The sequence below is a fragment of the Pteropus alecto genome, unplaced genomic scaffold (genome assembly GCF_000325575.1).
Source record: "Pteropus alecto unplaced genomic scaffold, ASM32557v1 scaffold78, whole genome shotgun sequence".
Classification (NCBI taxonomy): Eukaryota; Metazoa; Chordata; class Mammalia; order Chiroptera; family Pteropodidae; genus Pteropus; species Pteropus alecto.
Window position 1 is genome coordinate 6,592,224 of NW_006443124.1, and position 26,368 is coordinate 6,618,591.

Consider the following 26,368-nt stretch of genomic DNA (forward strand, 5'->3'; position numbering starts at 1 on the left):
AGAGGAGGGCCTCTCGGGGGTGGCAAGGAAGGGGGCCGCTCTGCCCCAGCGGCGGCGCTAACTCTGTGGTCTTGGTGTCTCCGGGCCCCGCCGGGCCGCTCTAGGGAGGAGGAGGCGAGAAGATGGCGGACGACCCCAGTGCTGCCGATAGGAACGTGGAGATCTGGAAGATCAAGAAGCTCATTAAGAGCTTGGAGGCGGCCCGCGGGTGAGCGCTGCGTCCGGCCCCCCCGTGCCCTCTTGGTACCTGGACCTCTCAGGATGGCCGCCCCCGCGCCGCATGGCCGGATGAGGGGAGCCAAGCACTAGCCAACTCCCGCCTTCTGGATCTCTGGGTAGTTGCCCCCTACCCAGGGGCGTGGGTCAACGCGGTTGGCCGGAGAAGGGGTCCTTCACCCGAAGGGGTCCACTCCCGGGGCTCGGACCACTCGACCCCCTCGTGGCAGGCCACTGTTACTTCTGTACCCCTTCTAAGCCCTTGAATTCAACTCGTCCTTCGTCGAGTTCCAGGTACTACCACCCAACTCGGGTGCTGTTGGGGGGGGAGGGCTCGGCCTTCCTTTCCGAACGCCCTTCCCTGATTTCCTCTTTTCCCCTGCTTTCACGTTCCTTAGCCAGGCCTCATTAAAATGGCATCTTTCTCCAAGGTGGGTGAAGTTTGGATGGGGCAGGAAGGAGAGGTGGTCAGGGACAACCTCTCTCTTACTTTCCTTGATTTCTCTGGATCTTGCAACTCTCCCAAGATGACTTCCTCCAAATCCTCCAATCACTCTGGAGCTTTCTGCTTTTAGCTATTCCAGGATCAACCTGTAAACTGAAAATGCCAGCGTGTGCAGGGTGGGGGGTGTAGGAGAGGTTTTGGTTGACAAATCTATATCTGCATATCTAGGAAGAATCCAGAGTATGGGGCCGTTGATATGAATTGCAACAGGAAGGGTCCCTTTTAGCCTCTCAGGAACTTCTGGGGATAGAGGTGTCCGATGCTTATTGAAATTCAGAACTGAATTAGGTGGGCTTTGAGTCTCCTTTTGTAAATTTTGGTAAGAAACTCTAGTCGAATGCACTGTGAGACAGACTCCATTAAGACTGATTTATATGCTCTTTTTAAGTTAAAAAAAAAAAACTCGTTTGAGGAAGGTGTATCAGAAGTATTCCTATTTTCTCACTTATTTTGTTTCTTTCCCATTCATGGAAACTTTTTACTTGTAGGAAGTGGCAAAAAAAGTATTTGGAACATTACATATTTGTCTGAGCATTCTTAGAATAGAGCGACCTGCCTCAGGCCATTATGAAAGTTGTTTTCAGCCCAGGAATTGAACATTTTGGTTTCCAACTCAGGTTTGTCCTTAATTAGTAGATATGCAATGATAGGATTAATTAAGCTCTAAATTATTACTGTTTTATGAAAGATGTGCTTAGTTCCACGGAAGGCCCAAAGTTAAGAGGCTGGTTTTGTGATTGTCTTTTGTTTTTAATAAATTAGTGACAATTCTGGTTGTTTTGTGATTGCCTTTTGTTCTTAATAAATTAGTGACAATTCTGCTGGGATGAAGCTTCTGAAAATTTGGCCCTCTTCGGTGACTTGGGCTCTTTTTCTCTAATGAACTGAAGGTAGCAACTTATTCTCTTATTCCTTAGGTTTGTTTTTCTTTGTATTTAATAAACTATTTAGACTTAAAATCTTACAGGAACTTGAACACAGGTAGTCGTGTGCCACCTGATAGAATGAATAATTATTCCCCAAGTTTGAGACTATTGTACAGGAAGGGTAATATAGGTAATGACCCATTACGATGTACTATCAGGAATTAACTGGGTTCTTCTGTTTCACTAGGATCTTCTGTTGTGTTACTTGAATCCTTCAATTTAGTATGGCTTTTTTAATAAATTGCTGTTCTTGCAGTTTTGTTTAAAGTTGAAAGTGACCTGTAGATTTGTTCTCTCAATTTGGAGGTAGGTTCACACATTACAATTTGCATACATTTTATTCTCTAAAGAAGTCTAGACTATGAAATCACAACTGCACTTTCCTGCTGTGAAGTAACATTGAAGAAATAACACCGCTTAATAAGTAATAGCACTCCTTTCTAATGCTTGATGAAGCTCATTCTTAAATTTTTTCCTAGCCCTTTTACCTAGCCACTTGAAACTTAAGCTTCCCTTTAAAGGTTTTGAAGTTTTTACATCTTTGATTAGCAAAGTTCAGTGAAGTTTAAATGAAGTTCTTACACATAGCTTTTCTTCCAAGTGATGGAGTTAGTTGGACATTTTAGACAGGATTAAGCTGTTTAAAATAGCTGGGGAATAGTTTTTCTCTAAACAGTGTGGTTGGTAATCATGTTCAACTTTCCTTTTATTCAGGATTTGGTTGCATCTTGAGCTCATGACAATTTAAAATCTTGGCCATCTCTGAGTGTCAATAAGTCACAGGTTTATTCTGTTTAGCTCAGAAGCTTCCCAATATATATCAATTTATTTTGAGGAACAGGAAAATTGTATTTTCATGGCTGAGTTATATTACAGTCAGACTCTTTAGATTATCAGTGTACAATAAGAAGTTTTATTCCTTCTTTGCCTAATAATGCTAAAATATTTTAGTGAGAAATGTAATGGACTTTAAAGACAAATTGCATGGCAAAATGAATCTGTGTGCTGGTGTTTTGGGCACAGTCTGGGTTTCAGGAGAAAACTGAGGTTGTAGTTCAAGCATGGTTATTAACATTAGATAATGAAACTTAGTGATTGATTAATAGAATTGTTTGATTTGAAAGGGTTATAACATGTATAACTTTAAGTTGGGTGGAACATACCTCTTTAGTTTCATATAAGCCTGGTTGAATGTTAGCATATGCTAGTAAAATAACCAGCCAGTTTTGCTATGCATAAGTGCCATTTAAAGTTAGTGGTTGTTTCTTCCCAGTTTATGATTGCTCCTGGTATATTCTTCACTGTTAACTTAGGGACAAATGTGTACATGAGCCAAAATAGAAACTAGGGCCATGCGAATAGAATGGTAGTTGCAGGTATTCTGAATAAAGAACTAAAGCAGGTGAATGATAGGTGGAAAATTTTAGGGGTTTTTTTTCTAATTTTTTTTGAGCCACCAAGAAATAGTCCCAGAAATAGTGTTGGAACCTTTATAGTTTTCAGGTTATAAAATCATAACCAGAGCCTGTCCTAGCCAAGGACAGTGGTGAGTGTGACAAAGGAACTGCCAAGGTTAATTTGGGCTAAGTTGTGTTTGTGAGTGTTGGAATATTTTTTCACTTATCTTTAACAGGGAACTTATATGTTTCAGATATAATGAGGCCTCAGTCAGATAACCCATGTTTGAAGATCGGTTAATAAACGATTTGGGTCTTCTACAGTGGTCTTTAGGCTTTTAAAAAGCCTTCTGCTCAGTTAAAAATAACTTGTAGATACCTTGACTTTGAAAGAATTATAAAGTACCTGGCTATACATGACTCTTTTCTGCCTCCAAATATAACTCGGGGGAGGGAGGGGAGACTATCCTTTACTCTCAATAGTTCTGATACCAGATTTGTGGGTTTTTTCCCCCCACACCAAGCAATTCTCCAGTTCATAGGGGACACCAGCTGAGTGTCCTACAATTCAATTCTGACACTGTGGAATTAGCATCAGATCTCACAAGGGAGCGGGCTCAGTCCCACAGACTGCCCTACTTGCAACGTTTGGGTCTCCCCTACTGACTAACAGGCTGTAAATTGGGGCTTCAGTAATTTGCTGTGATGACTCACAGAACTCAGGGAAACACTTAGGTTTACTGGTTTATTACAAAGGATATTATAAAGGATACAGATGAACAGCCAGATGAAAAGGTACATAGGGCAAGGTCCAGAAGGTTCAAGTACAGACACTCCTGCCTCTGTGGAACTGGGGTGCACCACCTGGGTTTACCAACCCAGAAGCTCAATAAATCTCATTTAGGGGTTTTTATAGAGTTTAATCTGCAGCTTGCAACACCCCTTTCCCTGAGGTCCTTGGATGGAGCTGAAAGTTCCTACCTGGGTTAACACAGTCTTCTTGGTGACTAACCCCATCCTGAAGCTGTCCAATAGCCCCACCCTCATTTCATTAGCATAAATTCAGATGTGCTCTTAAGGGACGACTCATGAATAACAAAAACTCCCATGGGAATTCCAAGAGTTTTAGGAGCTTTGTCAAGCAGAGGACAAAGACCAAATATATTTCTTACTGTACCATATAATTATTTTAATCTCTACAAAATTCATCACATTGTGTTGAATTAAAAGTTAGTAATTTTGAGAGATCAATGAATAGGTTTTTTAAAATATAGACAAATATGGACAGGTATGTAATATGAACCGATTAATATAATTTCAATAAATTAAAGTATGTTAAATGCATTTGAATATCTTCCCCAAGTGAAAATTGTTGCTTCTTAGAACATTCACTTAAATGATACTTGGAATATTCTCAACGTGATGAATCTCAGGTACTTTTTTTGCTTTAGTTCTCTATATCCTTAAACAAAGATGGTACATTGTAGTCTTTCATACTGATACCAGAACGGTAGAGGAATTTTTTCATCATCTCTCTGCCCCCTTCCCCCCATGAGGTAGTAAAGGGGAGCTGGGGAAGAGAAAAGTATATTTAATAGGGTGTGGTGATGTTCCTAGATCCACTCCAAGTGTCATAGGGTGGCTGCCTGCCTCAGCTGAGAACTAGCCCTAACAGCCCTACTATTCTGGCATGGTGTTCTCTACACTGTGAATCTAATGAACAATTACTCTCTTTGAATTTCAACTCTTGACAGACTTCTCATTGTAATAGCAGATATACTTATCCTTCCAAGAAAGGAAGGCTTGCTCTGGACACACTCTTAGGTAAGCAAGAGTGCCTAATCAGAATACCATTTAAGGCCCAGTGCGATGTGGTTTATAGGTTCCCATCCCCCACCCCGCTACTCCCCACATACACACTAGTGGGACCCTTTTTCTTTGGGGTTGAGGATGTGCTCAGTGTAGCCCCTTATGCTGGGAAGGTGTTCGATTGTGAGAAAACTTAAAATGTCAGTTTTGCAGCAGGGCTAAATGGTCTTTGATCCTATTTGAAGAGTCAGGAGAAATTTTCCTCTTCCTTAGATCCACTGCTGGAACTGTCCAACTGAGAACTTGGGGCAACAGAAATTTTTTCTGAGTCCAGCCTATTCTCCAGGGATCTCAGAATAGAACCTTCTCGGATGTATTCTGTAGGTGTCTCTTAATTCTTCAGCAGTCTGCTGTCTTGGGAGAAGGGATTAGAGAAGTTCAAGGTTCTTCTTTCCATCAGGTTGGAAATTATGAGGTTTCTTTACTTATTTTTGTCACTTTCTCTGAACAGGTGTCTTTTTCTTTGAATCTAGGTGAATGAAGGTCAAGAAAAAGAATGATTTTGCTTTTATTCTCACCCTCAAACATAATTGAATTTAATTAAGAGCCATAATTTCCTCATTCTCATAGATACAAAGATGAAAACAGACTTGATTCTTTTATAATGATAGACATTAAACTTTCTATGCTTTAATCCAGTCCTTTTTCATCTACTTAATTTGTATATAATAGGTGCCTTATGAGTGTTAATATGTTATTTTTTTAATTCTCCAAGTTGTTTTATATCTTAATTTTAACACCAATTTTTAGATATACAGCTTTCATCCATTGTATACTTTGTCTTTACTCTTGTCACCGTCCTTCCTATCCACTTCAAGGACTTGACATTTTTATATGCCTGACAGTGTGCTCTTGTCATGCAGATAACTTGGGGATGTTGGTCCTGTAACTCTTCTGTTTTCACATTTTCATTTGCTCCTCTAAGGTCTCCTTAAGAAAAATGATTCTAGTCAAAACAAAAGTTGTCTTTCTCTGCCAAATATCTGTGGCCTTCTAAATTAGGTTTTCCCCCTAACTCACATCTAGGTATATGAAAAATGAAGCCCACAAATTCATTTTTACTATTAACTAGTCAGTTTACAAGCTTCATCCCACATCTGTGAGTTGAACACTAGACATTTTGAAAGAAACGTGTAATACAATGAGAATGTGATCTGACACAAAACCCTTGAGTGATGATATGAACTATTTCTAGCCCCATATTAGTAAGTACAGAGTAACAGTACATGTCGAATGGGGTATAGTGTAAGCAGGTAATTCAGGTCTTAAATAAGATGTTGGACATTGTCAAAAAACAAAAGAGATTTTGTAACTACTCATACAGATTTCCTAGGCAAGGCAAGTGTTGTCAAAGAATGTTACAATGTCAAAGAATAACATTGGTGTTATTTGGCTGATAACAGTTTCTTTGATACAGTGGTGGAGTGGAGCCGTAACTGATCTGCAACTTTGAAATTGTGATTGAAATTCGTTTTTGATTAAAAGCCAGTTAGCCTGAAATTAGATCCAAAAGCTTTGTGTAGGTTGATGGTTGGTGAGCTGTCAGGATATTGAAATAGTGCAGAGCATTTGCACACACGTTCCTTGTTGGTAAAGTTGGCAAGACAGAGCTTAATATAGTCCCAACATAGTTTGCCTTTCAGCCTAAGTAAACTAGTCTGCAAGTAATGAAAATGTACTAATCCTCAAATATTAATTCCTTATCACCTTCAGCATTAGCTTTTTACTGAAAAAAAAGAAAAAGTTTACTTTCTGGCTACCCCATTTCTGTCATCTTAGGGTTTTATTACTCCACTTAAGGAAGACCAGGTTAGAGGTTCATGGCGGAGATGTGTTTTAATCACGTAATGAAACTAATTTTCAAAAGGTGAGCTGAATAGCGTACATTTTGACTCCTCAACAGCTCTGTGAGAAAAGCTGTTATTGCCATTTTATTGATGAGGAAATTGAAGTACAGCGAGATTAACATCACAGCCTAGCAAGGGGTAGTGCTAGATTCTGTTTGTGCTTTTCTGATTTCAAAGCCTGTGATCCTGTTATACCACACTGCCTTGCTCATTGATTAGTATTTCTTTTGCTGAAAAGAAACATTTTCCATTCCTTTCTGAAAGGAGGACTCTTGTCCAAAGAGGTTTGCAATTTCCTAGAAGGAGCAGGTGTGCTGAGATCCAGGAGCAAAGATAAAAGAAAAACAGACATGCTATTTGCAAATCTATCCTAGGAAGAACTTGAGTGTGAACATGTTTATTCTTAATGAGCATCCATGGCGAAGGAAATAGCTGCTTTTAAATCCCTCCCCAGAAGCTCGTTTGTGTATTTGAAAGATGATTAACAGGAAAGCTGGCTTTTGTTTTATTTGAGAAGTACTTGCATATTGATCAAGAAAGATAGGAGGTGGACTTTGATTTATAGGGTGCCATTTAGTGAGTCCCTGGAATGCTGGTTGTGATTGATAACTCCTGGCTTTGCAGTGATGTGAGAACACTAGAGAAATTTTCCAGCTTCTGCTTCTCCCTGGTGGAATATTCCACTGGGTTAATTCTGTGAAGTTGTTAGACCTTTTCAAAGAAAAAATAAGTCCTGTTTATAGAAAAGTAATACTCCACCAGATATATACATTTTTGTTTTGGATGACTGAGTAATTCTAGTGCTTTTCAGTATAAAATAACTAAAATGAACCTTTCTAAACCCTGCTGAAAATTTTTGGGACAACGAGTTATTCTGTCCTCTAGGGCAGAAGATGTTTTAATGTTTTGGTGTGTTCAGATCTTGGTCCTTCTCTCATCTGGTGATGGCATCTAACCCTAAGGTCATTTGCACAAACCAGTTTCAGGTAATTTTGTCTAGCTTCTTTAAACAGTAACAGAATCCTCCCTCCTGGTTTGATATTCTATAAGGTCTTTGTAAAAAGCAGTCGCATCTGTCTACCTACATCAGAGATGATATTGGGCCATGAAGGCGGACGGGGGAGGATCAAGTTGGGGATGAACAAAATTGAGGGTGGCAAAAGAAGACATTCTGGAAGTGTTGATTCTGTTATGGTTCAAACTTTAGTGAAGCTAAAGCTGGGACATTTAGTTATTTCTAGGCATGCGTTAGTTCCACTCCAAAGATTGGCAAATTTTTAATAGGTATTTTATTTGTTAGTTCAGAATAAATCTCTAGTGTCTGTTTTTAGAAGAGAGTATATAGCAAAGACTCTATTTCTGTTGTTAGGAATTAACCATTTATTCATCACATGTTTGATTATCCACTGTGTGCTAAAATGATTTTTGCTCTCCAGAAGCTTATATAGACCTCTAGTATAACCAGTTTGTTTCACTGTTTGATACTTGTTGGAAGAGAAAACGGGTCAGAGATTTGAGGTGACTGATTCTGAGTATATAAAAAATACTGAACCCATGCCACAGCTGTAGGATAAAGCCATTTAAGCTTTATATAGCTATTTAAAGTTTTAGAAGAGGATGAATTTCTGTTTCTCCCTTATGATAAATTACAAAACAGTTTCTAGTGTTTTGGCCATACTGTTTTGAACTGCATTTTTGGTTTGGTTCTGTCAGAGGATTTGGCAAGTCCTGTAATCCAATAAAGGTAATCACCGTTCCCACAAGGTCAACTCTTACCTCTTTCTTTGGACTTGCTCAGATTCAAATAAGACTTCAACAAAATCTAAGAGTACTTTTTTACCCCCTTCTAGTTGTGCTATGATATTAATTCTTTCTGACTTAACTGTTAAGGACAGGGAGTTAGGGCCCAAGGAGCTAGAGTTCCATCTGGTTATCATTTAGTGAGCACTGTCTGCTCTCCCTGCGAGGCACTTGACATATCTTACAGAATCCTCATGACCTTGTGAAGTAAGTAGAAACTGAGGCCCAAAGGGATATATGTAATTTGCCCTAGGTCACGCAGATAGGACAGGGCATGAACCCAAATCTGTCTATTACTAAAAACCTGTGTTTGCTCATAACAACCCTTGTATGCTGTGCCCATATTAAACCCATATCAAAAAGATTGATTTAGTCTCTAAGGTTAAACTTAGTTTCGTACATTGTTAAAAGCTGGTGATCCGTATAATGTGGCTAGCTTAGCAACTCCAAGAAATTATCTGAGGTTGAATTAAGTTCAGCTTTGTGAGCTTGAAAAGGGTATGTCCTGTGTACAACTGTGTCATCAGACACAGATGAAAGCTTAGGGAGCATATACAGGAAATCCCAACTAGAGAGTATAGTAGGCAGTCTCTAAAATGTTCCTGGTTGGACCTAACCTGGAAGTAATTCTGTTATGTCAAGGTGATGAAATGGAGCATTTGATATGGAGAGCATTCTGGCTGGAAAAAGTTGGACATCTCTGAGCCATCACAATTCACTGTGGTTGTTACTGATAGGGTAAAATGACAGCAACAGCTCACCTGCTGCAGCAAGTGGGCTCTGTGGGTTTCAGGGGGTGAGGTTATGGAATCTCTCCGTTTCAGCCGGCCAAGAGTATCTGGCTTAAAGGCATAGAAAACAAGTCAGACACATTGATTCTCAATCCTAATTATGTTTTAGAATTTATCTGATTCTATTTGAATCAATCTATTTGAAAATTGAGTCTCCCTCTTACAATCTCTACCACCCTCACTTTCCCTATTCTATATCTATTGAATTAGAATAGAGGAAGGAGAGATTTTTTTTATCTGAGTTGTTTTGGGGCTGGGGGGCGTTGTTTGTTGCTTTTGGAAAGATCTCCAAGAATTTGGGGTTCTCCTGCAAATTGGCAGTGGATGAGCTTGTGGAGCCACATTTTTTTTTTCTTCCTACACTTCTAAAGTGTTCTTGAGCATTGTTGATGGTAACAGACTTTCATAATGTATTAGGTCAAAGCATGACTAGATTTTTTTGTTTATGTGCCAGTCTTTTGAGTGACCAGAAGGCTCCTTGTATCCAAAGGATGGAACTCTGAAAGCCCTAAAGTTACACACACGCACAGAGATACCATAGCCCAGGCTTTGCTGTGATTACCTTGAGTTTTTTCCTTAGAGACTTTTCAGTGCTGGCAATTCAAGTGACCAGATGTTTTTCTGTCCATTGTGTTCAGGGGCCATGAAACCTTGGATAGGGTGGGTGGTGTTACCACCCTAACCACCTCCCATCCTAGGGAGAGAGACTTCCTTTAACAGTGTCTTTATTTCTTTAAATTCTCTTCCTTCCTGAGTTTTGGCTAGTTTTATTTACTGTTCATGTTTAATCTATTTACAACTACTTTTTCCTGTCTCCCAGCTGTTGTATTTCTCAGAAGTTAGTCCTCTGGGTTAAAGCATTGGTGAATCCTTCTTTAATAAGGGAAAGTGACTCTAAAATGTTGAGAACAAGAAAGAATATGAGAGCAGAGATCCCTGAAAGTATTACATAGCACATTGTTATATGTTGTGTCTTGCTTTGTCCGGTTTTTACGACCTGCATGTGAATCATTGTTGTACCTCGTAATTCACTGGCTTTACAATGAGTGTGTTTGGTTTTGGAAAAGGAATATAGTGAGAAAGCAAGAGTGGATGAAAAAATGAAAATTAAAAAGGTGTAGTTTGCATGTGTAGTGAGCAGCTCCTTAGCTTTATTGGAGAGAGTTGTTCACTCTTTAAAATGAAATATTCAGCTTCCTTGATTTTGTTTTGGTGTTTACATAAACTGGTCAGACAACTTTGATTGGCTCGCCTGGGGGATAAATGAGTGTTTATTTTGTTTGGAAACTTTCCTGGAAAAACTAATCTGCTTATAATAAACCCAAGATTGAAAAAAAAATCAGAGATTATAAAGTAGCCTTTAAATTTCTAAAGTAGAAGCCTTACGTTTATTTAATACTCCTTATTTTCTCTTCACCAGTCAGGTGTCTTATAATAAAAATGAATTCAGAAACTTGAGGTTCCCCCCAGCTGGAGTAAAGAGAGTCACAAAAGGAAGCTAGTGAAAGGTAATTTTTTGGACATTAGTCAAAATTCAAAAGAAGCAAGAGGCTAAGACTAATTTTGAAGGTAGTTTTAAGTGAAGTCCTCTAACAAGATTGTTGTTAAGTATGTATCTTTACTACTTTGTCCCTTCTAGAAGTTATTTGGATGTGAGTGTAAGGTTGTTCAACTGGTGGGGCTATACAGTAAAGTTGCTTAATGAATGCTTATCTTCTTAACCTATCTGAACTAGGAATTAAATAGCTGCTTATCTTAAGGTCCTTGCTTTGTCCTCCACTTGATTATCTTGCTTTAAGGATTTCCTTCAGGCATTTTGAGTTCACTGGGTTAATTTGTCCCAACATCCTCTTTAGCCTCAAATTTTCCATCCTTTGGAGTTTGGTGCCTGTTCAGTCCCTGAGATCTGAGCCTTTGATCCTGCTTTCCTTGGAGCCCCTCCTCATTCCACTCCTTACTTCTTGCCTGTTTGCTAGTTCATCTCCTAGGAAACTACTCCGTAAATCAGAGCACGTCAGCTTTTAAAAACTGAGTCCTACTTTTGAAAAATAACTCCGTTGGTCCCTAAAGATTGCAGGAGCCCCTAGGGTGGAAAAATACACTCTCTTGAGAATTGTTCATCTGTAAGGAAGTACAAGCCAGTAAAGTCCACTATTCAAACTAATCCATCCTCTTTCCCCATCTTGTGTATTTTCATATTATGTATTTGCATAAGTTGACAACCCCAGTGTCAAACTTATCTGTCCTCTTTTTCCCCCTCGTCTTGTATATTTTCATATTATACATGCATATAATTGATGATCCCTGTGTAGAGACAGGTAGGTGGCACCTACAATCTAGACCACGTTTGAAGTTAAATTTACTTGCCCAATGTTTCCAGCCCCTCCCAAAGCAAAGTTGTTTAAGGGATGATTTTCTTCTTTGACCTACTCCAGAAAGAATTATCAGAAAGGTTTTTTTGGAAATTCCTCTTTAGAAGCCTAGCAAGAAAAGCAGTTTATTACATTTGATTGCTTAAAAATAGGATCTAAAGAGGGGTTTTTTTTTGTTTGTTTTTTGTTTGTTTTGTTGTTGTTGTTTGTGGTAATAGAAGATACTAGTTTGTTTCATTTGGGAATTCTTTTTCCATCTATTTCAGAAACTGGACCGTGGCCACAGGTAGAATTGTATGTGTGTCTGATCATTTGATTTCTGGGTACCTTGTCCTGGTTTTCTAAGTTCCTTTTATGTAGTTGTGCTATGAAAATTAAGATGAAAAACATTTTAGAGAGCAATACACCTGATTTAATATAAGTGTGTGCACATGCACACAAACAAAAGAGATTGTTCTGAATCATTCTGATTTGTCAGTACTATATTTGAAATTTTAGCTGATTTGAATATTGGGAATAACGTTTATGTAGATGAAGAAATAACTCTGGGTCATGTGTGGTATTTTGGAGCTTTATTTTCTATGAAGTATATCTTGGAAGCAGCTTTGTTTTATCATTTTGCTTGTGTGTGTGATGACAACTGAAGCTGCTTATCATAAATCTGCTTGATTCTTTGGTTTGTCTAGAATACTTGCTCCCATATCCGTGGGGTGGCAGCAGAGCACACACCGTGCTTTACCTCATACTGTAATTAATTAACTTGTGTTCATTGGGGAAAGTGTCACAGGGGTTATGACCAGCTCTCTAGGTTTTGAGTAGAAACTTCAACAGAAACAATGCTAGTTTGGGAGCTGTAATAACATCAACTGGCAATCTTAGAGTAACTATTTTGATGATAGAAGGGCTAGATAGCCAGCTTCAAAAACAAACAAACAAACAAACAAAAAAACTTGTCTGACAAAAGGATCTGTGGAATTTACTGCTAGGAGAAAACTTTCAGAAGGCAGGTCTTGTGTAAATGAGGTCCCTTTCCAATGCTAATACTGCAGAGAAACAAATTCAATGGTGCACATTTATGAAATTAATTTTACTATATGAAGATGTTTCCAGACATTTTCAGTTTTCAGACACCTGTAGTTACAAAGCTAATATATAGGTTTTCTGTAATTTTTGTTTCCCTGACTGTGACTCTTTGCTTCTCTCTTATTAGTCACTTGGCACAAATGCCCATTTGATTTGATGTTGTATCCATCTTTCTGATTTATTTTTCTTGCCTGCTTCCACTGGACATTGGATATTTGCAGTTCTGTTAAAGTCAGTTTGTTGGACTACTGTGAAATTACGCAAGCTCAGTAATTAGTAGAAAGTTTAGGCATGGCATTCGGGACAGTTTTCGCAGTTTACCTAAAGAAAGCACTCATTTGTTTCCCTGTGACACTAATATTTACAATGATTAAACTTGTCATAGCCTCTAAGGACATGATCTGTAAGAATCTCAGGAAGTAGTTTTCTCACAGGCTCATTAGTATCTAGTAGAAACATTTTTTTAAATTATCAAGTTTTTAATATACTTTGGCTTAGATCAACTTTTACCTTCAAAATATTAGTTGACTCGGTTTATACTGTAGATCTTGTAAGAAAGCCAGCCGTTAGAGCTGGTCAGGGCAAATTTAGGGCTTTTAATTTCCTATGTATATGTGTGGTATAGATTTGAGTCTTTTCATATTGCCACTTGTTCTTATAAAACATATCATTTAGTTTTTAAACATAAAATTTAATTTAGTAAACGTAAATTAACATTTCTTAAGAAAAACATTCTTTGGCTTTTCCAGTAAGCTGTTAGGTTAAGAGACCAGGAGACTTTAAAAGGAAGTATCCTATTATGTACTGAGTCTTTTCCGTAGATATTTTAATAACAGCTTTATTGAGATATAATTTACATACTATAAAACTTACCCCCCTTTTAAAGTATACAATTCACTATTCTTGTTGATTTTCAGAATTGTGCAACTATTACCACTATATAATTTTAAAACATTTTCATCAGCCCGGAAAGAAACCCCACCCCTACCCCCCAATCTCGTCTGATCTCAGAAGCTAAGCAGGATCAGGCCTGGTTAGTACTTGGATGGGAGACCACCCAGGAATATCGGGTGCTGTAGGCATTAAAAAAAGAAAGACAGAACTCCCCCCCCCCAAAAAAAAAAGAAAGACAGAAACACCCCCCACCACCACCACAAATACATACCAGTTACCAGTCATTCCCCATTCCACCTCAGCAATTAACTCTTCTTTCTCTGGGTCTCAGTTGCCTGTCCTGAACATTTCACATAAATGGAACCATAAAATATGTGGTCTTTTGTGAATACTTTTTTCCTTTTATTGTTGAATAATATTTGATTGTATGAATAAACCATGTAGTTTATCCATTCATTAGTTAAACATAGATTTTTTTTTCCCCCCTTACTTTTTGTCTGTTACAAATAATGCCTCAGTCAACACAAGTGCTTGTGTGTACACATGTTTTTAGCAGTGGAATGGCTGGGTCATGTGGTAACTAACCTTTTGAGGAAATGCCAGGCCTTTCCAAAGTACTGTACTGTTTTAATTCTCAACAGCATTGAATAAGGGTTTCAGTTTCTCTACATTCTATCTATATATCTTGGAGAAATGCCTATCGAAGTTCTTTGCCTATTTTTATGTCAGTTGTCTTTTTGTTGTTGGGTTGTAAGAGTTATTTACATATTCTAGATATAAGTCCCTTTTCAGACATACAATTTACAAATATTTTCTCATATTCTGTGAGTTGGCTTTTCAATTTCTTGATGTCCTTTAAAGCACAAAAGTGTTTAATTTTGATGAAGTCCTCTTGATCTAGATAATCTTTTAAATAATAATTTTAGTGCTGTTTGGGTGTTAATGAGAGTCTATTACATTTGCATTGTCTAAATGAAGAAGAGAGTCAGATGGGAAAAGTACCTTCAGGAATGCGAGTTAACAGGAACCTTTTTTGAAAAGGAAAAACCTAGAATGAACTCTTAGGTGATTTTAATGTGCTGCCAAGGTTGAGAACTGTTTTAAAGGAAGTGTGTTTCAAAATTTTTTAAACATATAAATGGGCTAAATAGTTTTTTAAAAAACTTTCATATGTGTCACAATATACACAATATAAAATTTACCATCTTATCCATTTTAAGTATACAATTTAATAGTGTTCAGCACATTTATACTGTTGTGCAACCAATACCCAGAACTCTCTTCATCTTGTAAAATTGAAATTGTATACTCGTTGACAAACACCCTATTTCCCCTTCCGCCCAGCCACTGCAACCACCATTCTTCCTTTCTCTATGAAATTGACCACTCCGGATACCTCATATAAGTGGAATCACACAATATTTTTCTTTTTATAACTGGCTTATTTATTTTACCATCATTTGTTCAAGGCTCATATTTGTAGCATGTGTCAGAATTTCCTTTAATGTTGAATAATACTCCACTGTGTCTATATGCCACATTATTTTTCATCAATGGACATTTGAGTTGTTTCCACCTTTTTAATTATTGTGAATGTTGTTGCCATGAGCATTAGCAAGTTATCTGCTTGTTTCCTGGCTTTTACTCTTTTGGGTATATAACAAGAAGTAGAATTGCTAGATCATAAATTAATTCTGTGTTGAATTAGTAGAAGAACTACTGTGCTGTTATTCATAACCGCTGTACCATTTAACATCACTACTAGTGATGCATAAGGATTCAAATATCTCCACATCCTTGCAAACACTTGTTATTTTTTTTATAGTAGACGTCTTAATAGGTGTGAAATGGTTGTGTTTTAATTTGCATGGCCCTGATGATTAGCGATTAGTTGATGTGTTTTGATAATGTAGTTTATATTTGCTTTAAGTAGAACTAGGAATAATTAAAATGAGGTATTTCTTAACTGATGATGCTAATAAATATTTCGAGGATGTGTAGGTTAAAAAGATATGTTGCTGGCATCAGTATTGAAGTTAGGTTGGTGACTGCTCAAAAGGGACTATCCATGTGGCAGGGCCTTGGTGGTGTCCTCAATAGTTCAAAGTTTAGTCCTGGCTTTTTTTTCTTCTTCTTCTTTAATTCCCTCCACCCACCCCCCACTTCCACCCCTGACCTATAGATGTTGCCATTTCTCCTTAAGAACCAAATCTCTGAAGGCGGGGCATCTCCTCCCACACGCTTGTGGCGTGCATCCGGTACACTTGGGGGCCTGGCGCACCTGGGATATGGTCCGTGGCTCCACCTAGGGCACAAACCCTAGGACCTTCTGCGTATAAAGCAGACATGCTAACCACTACACTATAGAGCCACCCCCTGGTCCTGGCTTTTAATTCTAGAAACTTGAATTTGTTTGGGCACCCAGAATTCACCAGGCTCTCAGTGAATTGCTCTTTTCATTCAAACTCAAAGCAATTGATATACAAAATACATGTAGAGATAAATAAATGCATTTGTTGGTTTGTTTGTTGGAAGGAAGAGAGAGCCTATGTGGGATTTTTCCTACCTGGAATATTTATGTAAATTCTAAGGCTCTCTTGTCCCATTATCAGGATATTTGGGGTGCTAAATTACTGATTATAAATTTTCAAGGTGAGCCTGGAATTTAAAGGAAAAGGAGAACAGGATGATATTAAGTTGGTATTTCATCTAGACTTTGGAAAGACTTGTTGCATCATCCTATGATGGCATCTCCCACTGGAAGAGCTACCAGATTCCAAGCCTCTGCCATGGACTGTCAAATTCTAGCCTGTCATCACCCCTTTACCAAAGCTGCTCTGTGTCCTTGGGGAATGAGGTGTTTCCCAAGTTTCCCTTAAAATGCTTTACTTCTTTATATAGCTACTATTAGATAGCTAATATTTATTCAAATAATTGAACACCTACTATATTCTGAACACTGTTCCTAGCTCTGGAAATACTTTGATTACACTGATATAGTCCTTACCTTCCTAATCACTTTGAGAGTGATCTATTTCTCCTGTTTTAGGTGCATCTCACTCTAGCTCCCTTTACTAATGATATGCATGATTTTAAACTCTTATGTGGTACGTGAACCTCTAATGTTATTCTTTCTTCCACAGCAATGGCACAAGCATGATATCATTGATCATTCCTCCCAAAGACCAGATTTCACGAGTGGCAAAAATGTTAGCAGATGAGTTTGGAACTGCATCTAACATTAAGTCACGAGTAAACCGCCTTTCAGTCCTGGGAGCCATTACATCTGTACAACAAAGACTCAAACTTTATAACAAAGGTAATCTGGAGCCTGATCATTTTCCTCCCCTACTTTGTATATCTTGGTTATATTTTCCACTTTGAGCCTGCCATGGTGATTTTGGTCACTGGTATCCCCCTTTAGCCAGCCCTCAGCAGTGTCTCTTTGGTCTTGTGAATTTAACCTTTTGTTGTTGTTGTTGCTCTGAAAGTTAAGTAACATTTACTGTACTTAAAGGAATAAATCTTTTTTAAAACATCTCAAGAGTATCTTCAAAATGAAGGAGAGAATTCCGCCTGAGAGATTTATAGATATTTCTGCTTGTTTAAATTACAAGTTAAAGGGTCTGGTACAGTAGACTGTGGGAGCATTTCCTATCAATTGGGGAAAATTAGCTGTGGCTTTAAGTATAGAAATTGTTCATATTTTTTGCAGTACCTCCAAACGGCCTGGTTGTTTACTGTGGTACAATTGTAACGGAAGAAGGAAAGGAAAAGAAAGTCAACATTGACTTTGAACCTTTCAAACCAATTAATACGTCATTGTATTTGTGTGACAACAAATTCCATACAGAGGTAAGAAGTTCAAGCACAGAATATTTTCATCACCCCAGAAAGAAACCCTGTACCCATTAACAGTCACTGCCATTCCCCATTCCCACTCCACCAAGATCCCTCAGCTCTAGGCTTTCCCTAATCTATTTTCTGTCTGTAGATTTACTTATGCTGGGCATTTCATATAAAAATGGACTCATTCAATTTGTGGGCTTTTGCGAATGCCTTCTTTCACTTAGCATTATGTTTTTAAGGTTCATCTATGTTATGGTGTGTATCAGTACTTCATCCCTTTTTATGACCAAATAATATTTGCCACATTTTATTTTATCTATTCATGGATATGCCACATTTTATTTACCTGTTAATCAGTTGATGGACGTTTGTGTTGTTTCCACTATTTGGCTGTTATGAATAACGCTGCTTTGAACATACATGTACAAATTTTTGTTTGACCATGTGTTTTCATTGGGGGTGTATATACCTAGGAGTGGAATTTCTAGATTCTATGGTAACTACATGTTTAACCTTTTGAGGAGTTTCCACAATGACATTCTGAATGACATAATCATTCAGCATGTTTGAGGAAAGTGCTAAGCCGGGTTTGAAGAACTAGTAAGCTGGGTTTGAAGAAATTATTGGCTAACTGCTCCCTATTTCTCCCTGTGTACCCATGGTACTTGCCTATAATCTTCGAACCCTTGTTTTCATGCTCACAACTTATAAAATCTTCAGTAGCAGGACTATAAGAGCTCCTCCCCACCCCCCATGAAACTTTTGAGTGACAGAGCTGCCATAGGATGAACTTTAAGGATAGAAAGGAAACCTCATTAGAGTGACCTAAATCAGTCATCAGTAGAACAATCAGGAATTCATGGCTGGCTCCTAGTTCAGTCTCTTGCCTTTCATCGACCTAGGGAAAAATCTCTACAGTGGAATTAGAACTGACATTTGTCGACAGTTTACAATGGATGGTTTTTGCTAACTTGACAAGAAGTCCAATTCCAGTTGGATCCTGGTCAGTTACAAAGATGGTCGAGACTGTTCTTTTGGCTGTCACGGCCTTCTTCTGGCAAAGGCTTCATTGGGGAGGCTCTTAGCCACCCTATCCCCTTACCTATATCTGATTTGATGAAAGCAAGTTTTGAATCTTGTTAATTTAAATAGTACCTGGTACTCTCTAGCTTTAGCTTACCTATTAAGTTAGCCTCATTGTTTTTTCTAAACCTGAACTCCCCTTCCAAGGTACCATTTATTGTTGTCTTTGTTTATTTTTGCTTCAGTTGATATGTCAATAACTAGATGTGAAAGTAGCATACTGCACAACACAATCTATGTCCTGTTTAATAAATATAATTGAACATTTTCATGAAGGATAAGTCTATTTCCTGATGAGCAGAGCAGTCTTGTTGAAAAACTGAATCAAGCTACCTAACAGATTATTTCAGTAAAGCAAAATTTTTAACGTGCAATATTTCTTAATGCTATCTATCAAGCATGGTTTGGTTAAAGATTGATTCTTAGTAATTAATGTGCTTTCTAGTCAATTCTGAAGGACCTATTTTTTTTCCTTAGTTAAAATGGAACGGATAATTCTTAGCTCTGAACAAGCTACTACCTAGCAAGTTAGTCATCTACCAAGCCTATGTACCCATGGTACTTGCCTATAAGTGAAATCACATGGTATTTGTCTTGATGGAGTTTTCAGACTCCATCATGAAAACTCTTGCCCATCTCTATGAATTCCAGGACTAAATATTTGCTGTAAGGAGACAGAAATATAGGGATGTAGTGCTAACCCAGAAGGAAGGTTTTCCCCTATAAAAACTCAGAATCATTAGTCGTATTACCTTTAAAATAAAATTGAGTTTTATATTTTGATGTCATTAATAATGTTCAAAATATAGGAGTTAAATGAAACATTTCAACGCTAGAAGATCTTTTTATAGACTTTCTGGGTGTTGTACTTATTTACTCCTACTCTAGAGTTGATTTATAAGACATTATTTTCTATAATGAATATTGCCTATTAATGCCAGGTTATTAATAATAACAGAAAGTCAACTTTTAGAGGTTAAACTTAATTTGACTTCTATGTTCCATAAACTACCCTCAGTCTAAATCAGATCAAACACTAGGAAGAATTTGAGCCCTATAACTCTATATGAGCTTCATAATCGTGTGCCCGGGTCAGATTTGTTGAAAGGCTTAACATCCGTATCATTGGTTTTCTCCTGCATCAGGAATTTAAATTTGTCTGTGTGGGTTACATATTTATAGCTGAAGTCTATAAATTACTACATAAAATGGTTTTTCTGTAGTATTCATACCATTCTGAATGGGGCGAAAGGGCTTGTATACGTCCTTTCGGATTTTGTCTTGACCCTATCAAAGCTTTGGGATTTATTGTATGGTACTTGCGTTTGCTTTTCAGGCTCTTACAGCACTACTTTCGGATGATAGCAAGTTTGGCTTCATTGTAATAGATGGTAGTGGTGCACTTTTTGGCACACTCCAAGGAAACACAAGAGAAGTCCTGCACAAATTCACTGTGGATCTCCCAAAGAAACATGGTAATATAGGAAGAGAACATGAGCCCATTTGCTTTGTGCTAGCAGTAAGGAAACAAATAGTAAAATCCAGGTGATGGGAGAATTATCATGAGATGACTTATGACTTACTGGTGCTTATGGCTCTTCTTTCAACAAGAGAATTAGTAGTCACTCTCTGAAAACAAGTAAAGGTATATGCTAAACATTTAGTTAAGGGAATAGTGATTTTTCTCTTTGTCCTTTTCTTGGGTAATAGCATGATTATTTAGTTACTTAGCAGGGCATCTTGTACTTCTTAATAATTGACTTTTTCTTCTTGCCACTTTTTTTGTCAAAGGTAGGGGAGGTCAGTCAGCCTTGCGTTTTGCCCGTTTAAGAATGGAAAAGCGACATAACTATGTTCGGAAAGTAGCTGAGACTGCTGTGCAGCTGTTTATTTCTGGGGACAAAGTGAATGTGGCTGGTCTCGTTTTAGCTGGATCAGCTGACTTTAAAACTGAACTAAGTCAATCTGATATGTTTGATCAGGTAAGTGAGAAATAGAGGCTCCATTATGTAATTTTCTTACTGGGAATAGAGAGTCCTCTGAGCACTAGGACATGCGCATCTATTTTCACTTTTACGGTGATGTATTCCAGGTTAAAAACCCAGCTCTGAATTGGCATTTAATCCAGAAAGATCTTTTCGTTGGACATCGGCTTAGCCATAAAAGCTATTTTGTACTCTACCACCTTATATGGCAAGAAGCAGCAGTTCTCCCTTTTCTCCACAAGAAACTTATTTTGTTTGTGTTTAATGTGTTAGCCTCTTATAGACCCTAATAGAATATGTGCTGTGATCGGCTGGGGAAGTTTACCCTGGCAGTGTTGCTCACTGAGACTCGCTAATGAATAAATTGGGCCCTTTCCCTATATTCTCCTATTTTAGACATCATCGATCCCGTTGCTGAGTTTTGCATGCCATTAAGAGGTAGTGGTTTTTGGTAATGGTGTTTTGAAGTACTGATTATGTTTTTTTTTTTTTAATTGTGTCAGAGGTTGCAATCAAAAGTTTTAAAATTAGTTGATATATCTTATGGTGGTGAAAATGGATTCAACCAGGCTATTGAGTTATCTACTGAAGTCCTCTCCAACGTGAAATTCATTCAAGAGAAGAAATTAATAGGTATCAGTGAAATATAACTTACTTACTTATGTGAAATGTTTTTATGTGTATGCATGTATGTACATGATTGTATGTATCAAACAAGACACTGAAAAGGTAAAAGAGGAAGGATTAACATTTATATTAAGATCTTCAGTAGAATCATTTTCAATCTTTCTTAGTCATTAGGTCTAATAAACGTGTTTGTCTTTCTACTGTTTTTACCCTTTGGCAATAGGAACCAAACTTTAGTTTTATTTCCCATATTAATTATCCTTATAACAGAGTGATGAATTAAAGAGAGAAAGCCAGAATTAAAGACTAGTGTGGCAGCCGTTTGGATTTATTTCAGATTTAACTGAGCACACACACATTTCCAAATGGTTCTATGTTTGGCTCAACTGTTACCTCTTGAGAGTCAATTTCTGCAGCTTCAACTAATGGTATCATTTTTTACTGACTTTTGGCACTTACTTTTTTAAGTTGATTTTTTTCTCTCCCCCTCTCTCTGACTTTGAGTGTAAGAGGGTCTGTGTCTACAAAGGAAACTTTAATATATGTCCTTATTGACCTGTCCCTAATCACAGGACGATACTTTGATGAAATCAGCCAGGACACGGGCAAGTACTGTTTTGGAGTTGAAGATACACTAAAGGCTTTAGAAATGGGAGCTGTAGAGATTCTAATAGTCTATGAAAATCTGGATATAATGAGATATGTTCTTCATTGCCAAGGCACAGAAGGTATGAGATTTAGAAAATAAGATTGCTATTTGTTATTGACCTATGTGTTCAGGAATCTTGGGGTGGAGCTCTTGGAAAGGAGCAGTTAGAAAGCAGGTCTGCACCTTGTTCCTATCTCTTTCATTCTGTAGCATATTCCTTCATAGATTTTTCTGCTTGAACTGATAAATGTTTACTTAAGATTGTTGTTTTCTGAGAATAAGGACTGTCTTAAATGTCTTTGGTGTTTCCTTATGATAGGAGCAATGTACCCAGAGGCGTTCAGTGCAGATGAATAATCTTATGAAAAGGTTGATAGGATTAGTTCAGGAGCCCTTTTATCTAACTTAACTCATCTCATGAGATTTGGACTTGTTAGTATATGAGAAGCAGGTTAACACATTTTTTTCCCCCAATACTACAGAGGAGAAAATTCTCTATCTAACTCCAGAACAAGAGAAGGATAAATCTCATTTCACAGACAAAGAGGTATGTGATTGTTTTCTTGGCTTGGTGATACATGCAAGGAAAGATAAATCCATATGTTAGAGCACTGGCAACATAGTCAGCGCCTTGGGAAACTGGGGGCAACAGGAGGTAGTTAGCTCCTATCTGCCACATACCAGTCTGATTCCAAGGAAGGAGCCAAGTCATGGTTACTATGGTTCCTTATTTTTAAAGTAGTTAAACATTCTCATCCTCAAAATAGTAAAGAGGAAGATTTAACTGAATAGTGCCTCATCTGCACTGTGAAACCTGTGCTGCTTTCTACACTTTCTGTATCAGCTCTTTTGCAGGTTTGGTGTAAATGCATCACCACAGCTTAAGGTGCTACGTGCCCAGCACAGATCCCTTTAAGTAGTAGCTTCCTCAGATTCTGAGATGAAGGACTTGATTTTTCATGAGGCTGCTCCAAAAAGCAATTCTGGCATGTCTCTTCTGAGCTGTTGAATGAGTGCTGCCTAGAGACAGTTCACAGCAGCCTGACTTCTTGAAACAACAGGAACCATAAGTTGAAAAACTGCTAAGTATGTGTTGACATTTCATTACTGAGGCTTGAGCCTGCGGAGGAATGCTGTTTGAAATAATCAGAATTTCTGTACTATCACAATTATGTCACCAGAAACCAGAATTCACATAGAGAGCTTTACACACATACACATCATGAGAGGGGAGAATGGTGGTGGGTGGTGAGACAAGGGTCACTAAGTCTCGATATATCCTTATCCCATTGTTTCTGTATCTCATGGTCGCCCCTGAAGACAGGACAAGAACATGAACTAATTGAGAGCATGCCCCTGCTGGAATGGTTTGCTAACAACTATAAAAAATTTGGAGCTACATTGGAAATTGTCACAGATAAGTCACAAGAAGGATCCCAGTTTGTGAAAGGATTTGGTGGAATTGGAGGTGAGTAGCCAATTAGAAAACTAAAGTTAAAGCCAGGGTCTCAGACCAAGGCCTTTCCTGTACATTACAAAATAGTTAACTTCAGGTGAGATGTGCTCATCTCATCCACTGAGGCAGCACAGAGCTACAGGTTCCTTGGTTAGAACCATTTTTAATCATCACCTCTTTGCTTTCTATAATTCTGCAAGGGAATTGGGCTTTTCTTATTATAGTGAACCCTCCTCACCCTGTGAACTCAGATGATTTATTCTTTGGTTTGTCCCCAGGTATCTTGCGGTACCGAGTAGATTTCCAGGGAATGGAATACCAAGGAGGAGACGATGAATTTTTTGACCTTGATGACTACTAGGTAGTCGACATGGGTCCGGCAAAATGTGCCTCACCCTCCAGCATCCAACCCAAGGAGCATACCCGTGGTGGAATCCAAACAGATCCCTGCCTTACAATTGGAACATTTCCAGAACTTAATCCATGAGCATTGGATATTGAAAAGAAAACCGAAACAAAACCAGACCCAACCCTACACTTTGGTTTGTCATGGTGTCAGCGCAGCAGCCTACAACTAAGTTCCTAAATGCCACTTTGGACTAATTTAAACAAGAATCCCAGTTTTTACTTTTACTCGATGGTGAAATTGGTTGCTCTTGTATTTTATGAAAAAAAAATGATTTTTTTAACCTTCATACATAGAAGCAAAAATACTTTAACTGCTGTAAACCTTCAAAAGTTAATAGAAATGAGATCATACTGGTTTGTTTCTTATTTTGATTGGAGAAAAATTAAATTGCTGCATTTCGCAGTGACCCATTTACATGGCATTCTCAGCTTAGACTGCATAAGAAGAAATATACGTGGTGAAATGTTGGAACCATTTCTCTCTTGGTCTCTTGTTTAATGTTGAAAGGGTGAGCTAATAGGCAATTTCAACTTCACTCCCTCACACTACCCGTGCCCCTACAGACTGTCAGTTTCAAGGATGCAAATTGCATTGCAGCGTCAAACTGACAACATGAAGCATTTGGGCCAGTGCACCGTTTCCTTCCACGTGTTTTGCAGGCGCATTTGTGCCCAGGGTTTGGGAGCCCTTAGCATCAATTGCTTTGACAAGGGTTCTCATAATCTTAGCCTACTAGAAACCAGTTTGGGATGGATATGGGGCTTCTGTGCTATTGCTGGGATTGGGAGAAATAAAACATGCAATATAAATGGAAGCAAAGAAATTTAAAGAATATTTTATTTTGCTTGGGTCTATCCTTGGTCAAAGGGAGGTGGTCGTGTTTTCCTTGTGTTGGATGGCATGAGATTATGTGAATGTTTTGATTTTTTAAAAAAAATGAACTGCAAGGTTTTTCACAGGAACGACAGACAAGACACGTATGACTGTGCATGTAATTATAAGCCCCTGACCTCCTGGTGGGGTTGGAGCATCTGTTTCGAATATGGGACTTGTAAACACCTCTCATAGGAGAAAGTATGGGAGGCGGGTGGGAAGGGCAGGGGTGGGAAGGGATGGGACACAGCTTCTGGCACCAAGGACTTAACCATGTTGGATCCAAAAGTGGGCCTGAAAACCTGAAGCTCATGCTTCACAGCTGAGCTGTGAGTCAGACTTGACCCCAACTAACATGCAAAGTCATGGCGTGCCCGAGGTGGTGACAGTGAACAAAGTGTGTAGGATGTGCCCAGTGGTAGCAATGGAAAAAACGTATACCAAATGGACTTTGAAGGACCAAAGGTTTTAAAAGTCAATTGGTATCACCCCCACACTGATAGGGTAGTGGGGTGCATTTGATTTTCAAATTGGGTACTTCAACACTTTAGTGCCTGACTGCTGTTCTTCACTGACTTGACTCAGTCACTCGTAGCTTTATTGGTCTGAACCAGCTCCTTGTTCCCAGGTTGCAGACCTGCCTATCGTTCCAATAATCCTGTTTCACTTGAATGAAGGGAGTATGTCTTAAATGTAAAGTTTCTGGTTCTCACACTGTATTCTGAGGTCCAAATGACTGTCTGTGGATGTGTAACCTGATGTCTCAACCCCCAATGAGAAGAGTCAGTTCTTTGGTATTCACCAGCGCGGGAGGCTTCACTGGAACAGGCTTTTGCTTTGGGCTCTGCTGTTTGTTTGCAGAACACCCAAGAGCGAGCAAACATGCTCTCTTCGCAGCAGTACCTTAGGGTTTTGCCATTGTAAATGGGTCTAATGTGATATGACAAGACCAGAGAAATTGGATGTAAATTTACATTTTTGAATATGTTTGTTTCACATGATACATTTAGGGTATGCAGCTCCTTTTGTAGTTTTTATTTTTACTATTTAAGTTTGGAAATGATGCCAAATTTTTGTATTTCTTTAATCAATGTGTTCTCTTCGGTGATATATATTGCATTATATATTGATGTGTGTATCAATATATACTGATATGTATTACACTTACACATACAAACACATAAATAAGAGGGGGTGAAAACCGTAGCCTTTGCATTCTCTATAGCCTCTACAGAGAGATCCTAAGCAGCGAAATCTTGGTGTTGTGATATACAGAAATGGAGAAGAGTATTAAACCATATTTAAGAATATACTTTGTGTGCTTGAGATTCTTTAGGAATGCTCCTAGAAAGGTCTGAATGTGGAGACTGAGTGAGCTCTCCAAGGCATGTGTCAGTTTAGTAGTGGGTAAAAACTTTTCAGCCTTAGATTTTAGTTGTCTTCACCACATTTGCCTGTGGAAGGGTACATGCAAAGGATGTCTGAGGTCATGATCCCAAAGTTAACACCAAAGGGAGGAGGTTCAAGTTGTTGGACCCAAACTAATTTGTATCTTCCCCCAATCCCACATCCACGCTAAGGGGAAACCTGCCCCCTTTTTTAGGCATTTTAAGTATGTTATCTCATGTAACCCAACATTGCATGGAGGTAGAGGGCATATCCCTTTTTACAGGTGATGAAATAGGCCAAAAGAGATTAAGTGGTAGCCCTTTAGTGGCAAAGCCAAATTTTAGCCCT

At 38.4% G+C, this 26,368-nt stretch overlaps 1 protein-coding gene across 2 annotated transcripts in view; it reads left to right on the forward strand.

Annotated features, from left to right (window-relative positions):
• Window positions 1-25,941, forward strand: part of ETF1 (eukaryotic translation termination factor 1) — a 26,178-nt gene extending 237 nt beyond the window's left edge. Inside the window, exons 2-11 of one of the 2 annotated variants that reach the window (XM_006923061.3) lie at window positions 105-208; window positions 16,844-17,019; window positions 17,416-17,555; window positions 19,969-20,107; window positions 20,424-20,614; window positions 21,121-21,250; window positions 21,817-21,972; window positions 22,376-22,440; window positions 23,214-23,361; window positions 23,628-25,941. In XM_006923061.3, coding sequence (XP_006923123.1) covers window positions 123-208; window positions 16,844-17,019; window positions 17,416-17,555; window positions 19,969-20,107; window positions 20,424-20,614; window positions 21,121-21,250; window positions 21,817-21,972; window positions 22,376-22,440; window positions 23,214-23,361; window positions 23,628-23,710 — 1,314 coding nt within the window. In that variant the 5' untranslated portion in view covers window positions 105-122 and the 3' untranslated portion in view covers window positions 23,711-25,941. Of the gene's footprint in view, window positions 1-104; window positions 209-281; window positions 511-16,843; window positions 17,020-17,415; window positions 17,556-19,968; window positions 20,108-20,423; window positions 20,615-21,120; window positions 21,251-21,816; window positions 21,973-22,375; window positions 22,441-23,213; window positions 23,362-23,627 lie in introns of those variants that run through there. The other variant, XM_006923062.3, reaches the window with a different exon arrangement.
• Window positions 25,942-26,368: the final 427 nt, after the last annotated feature.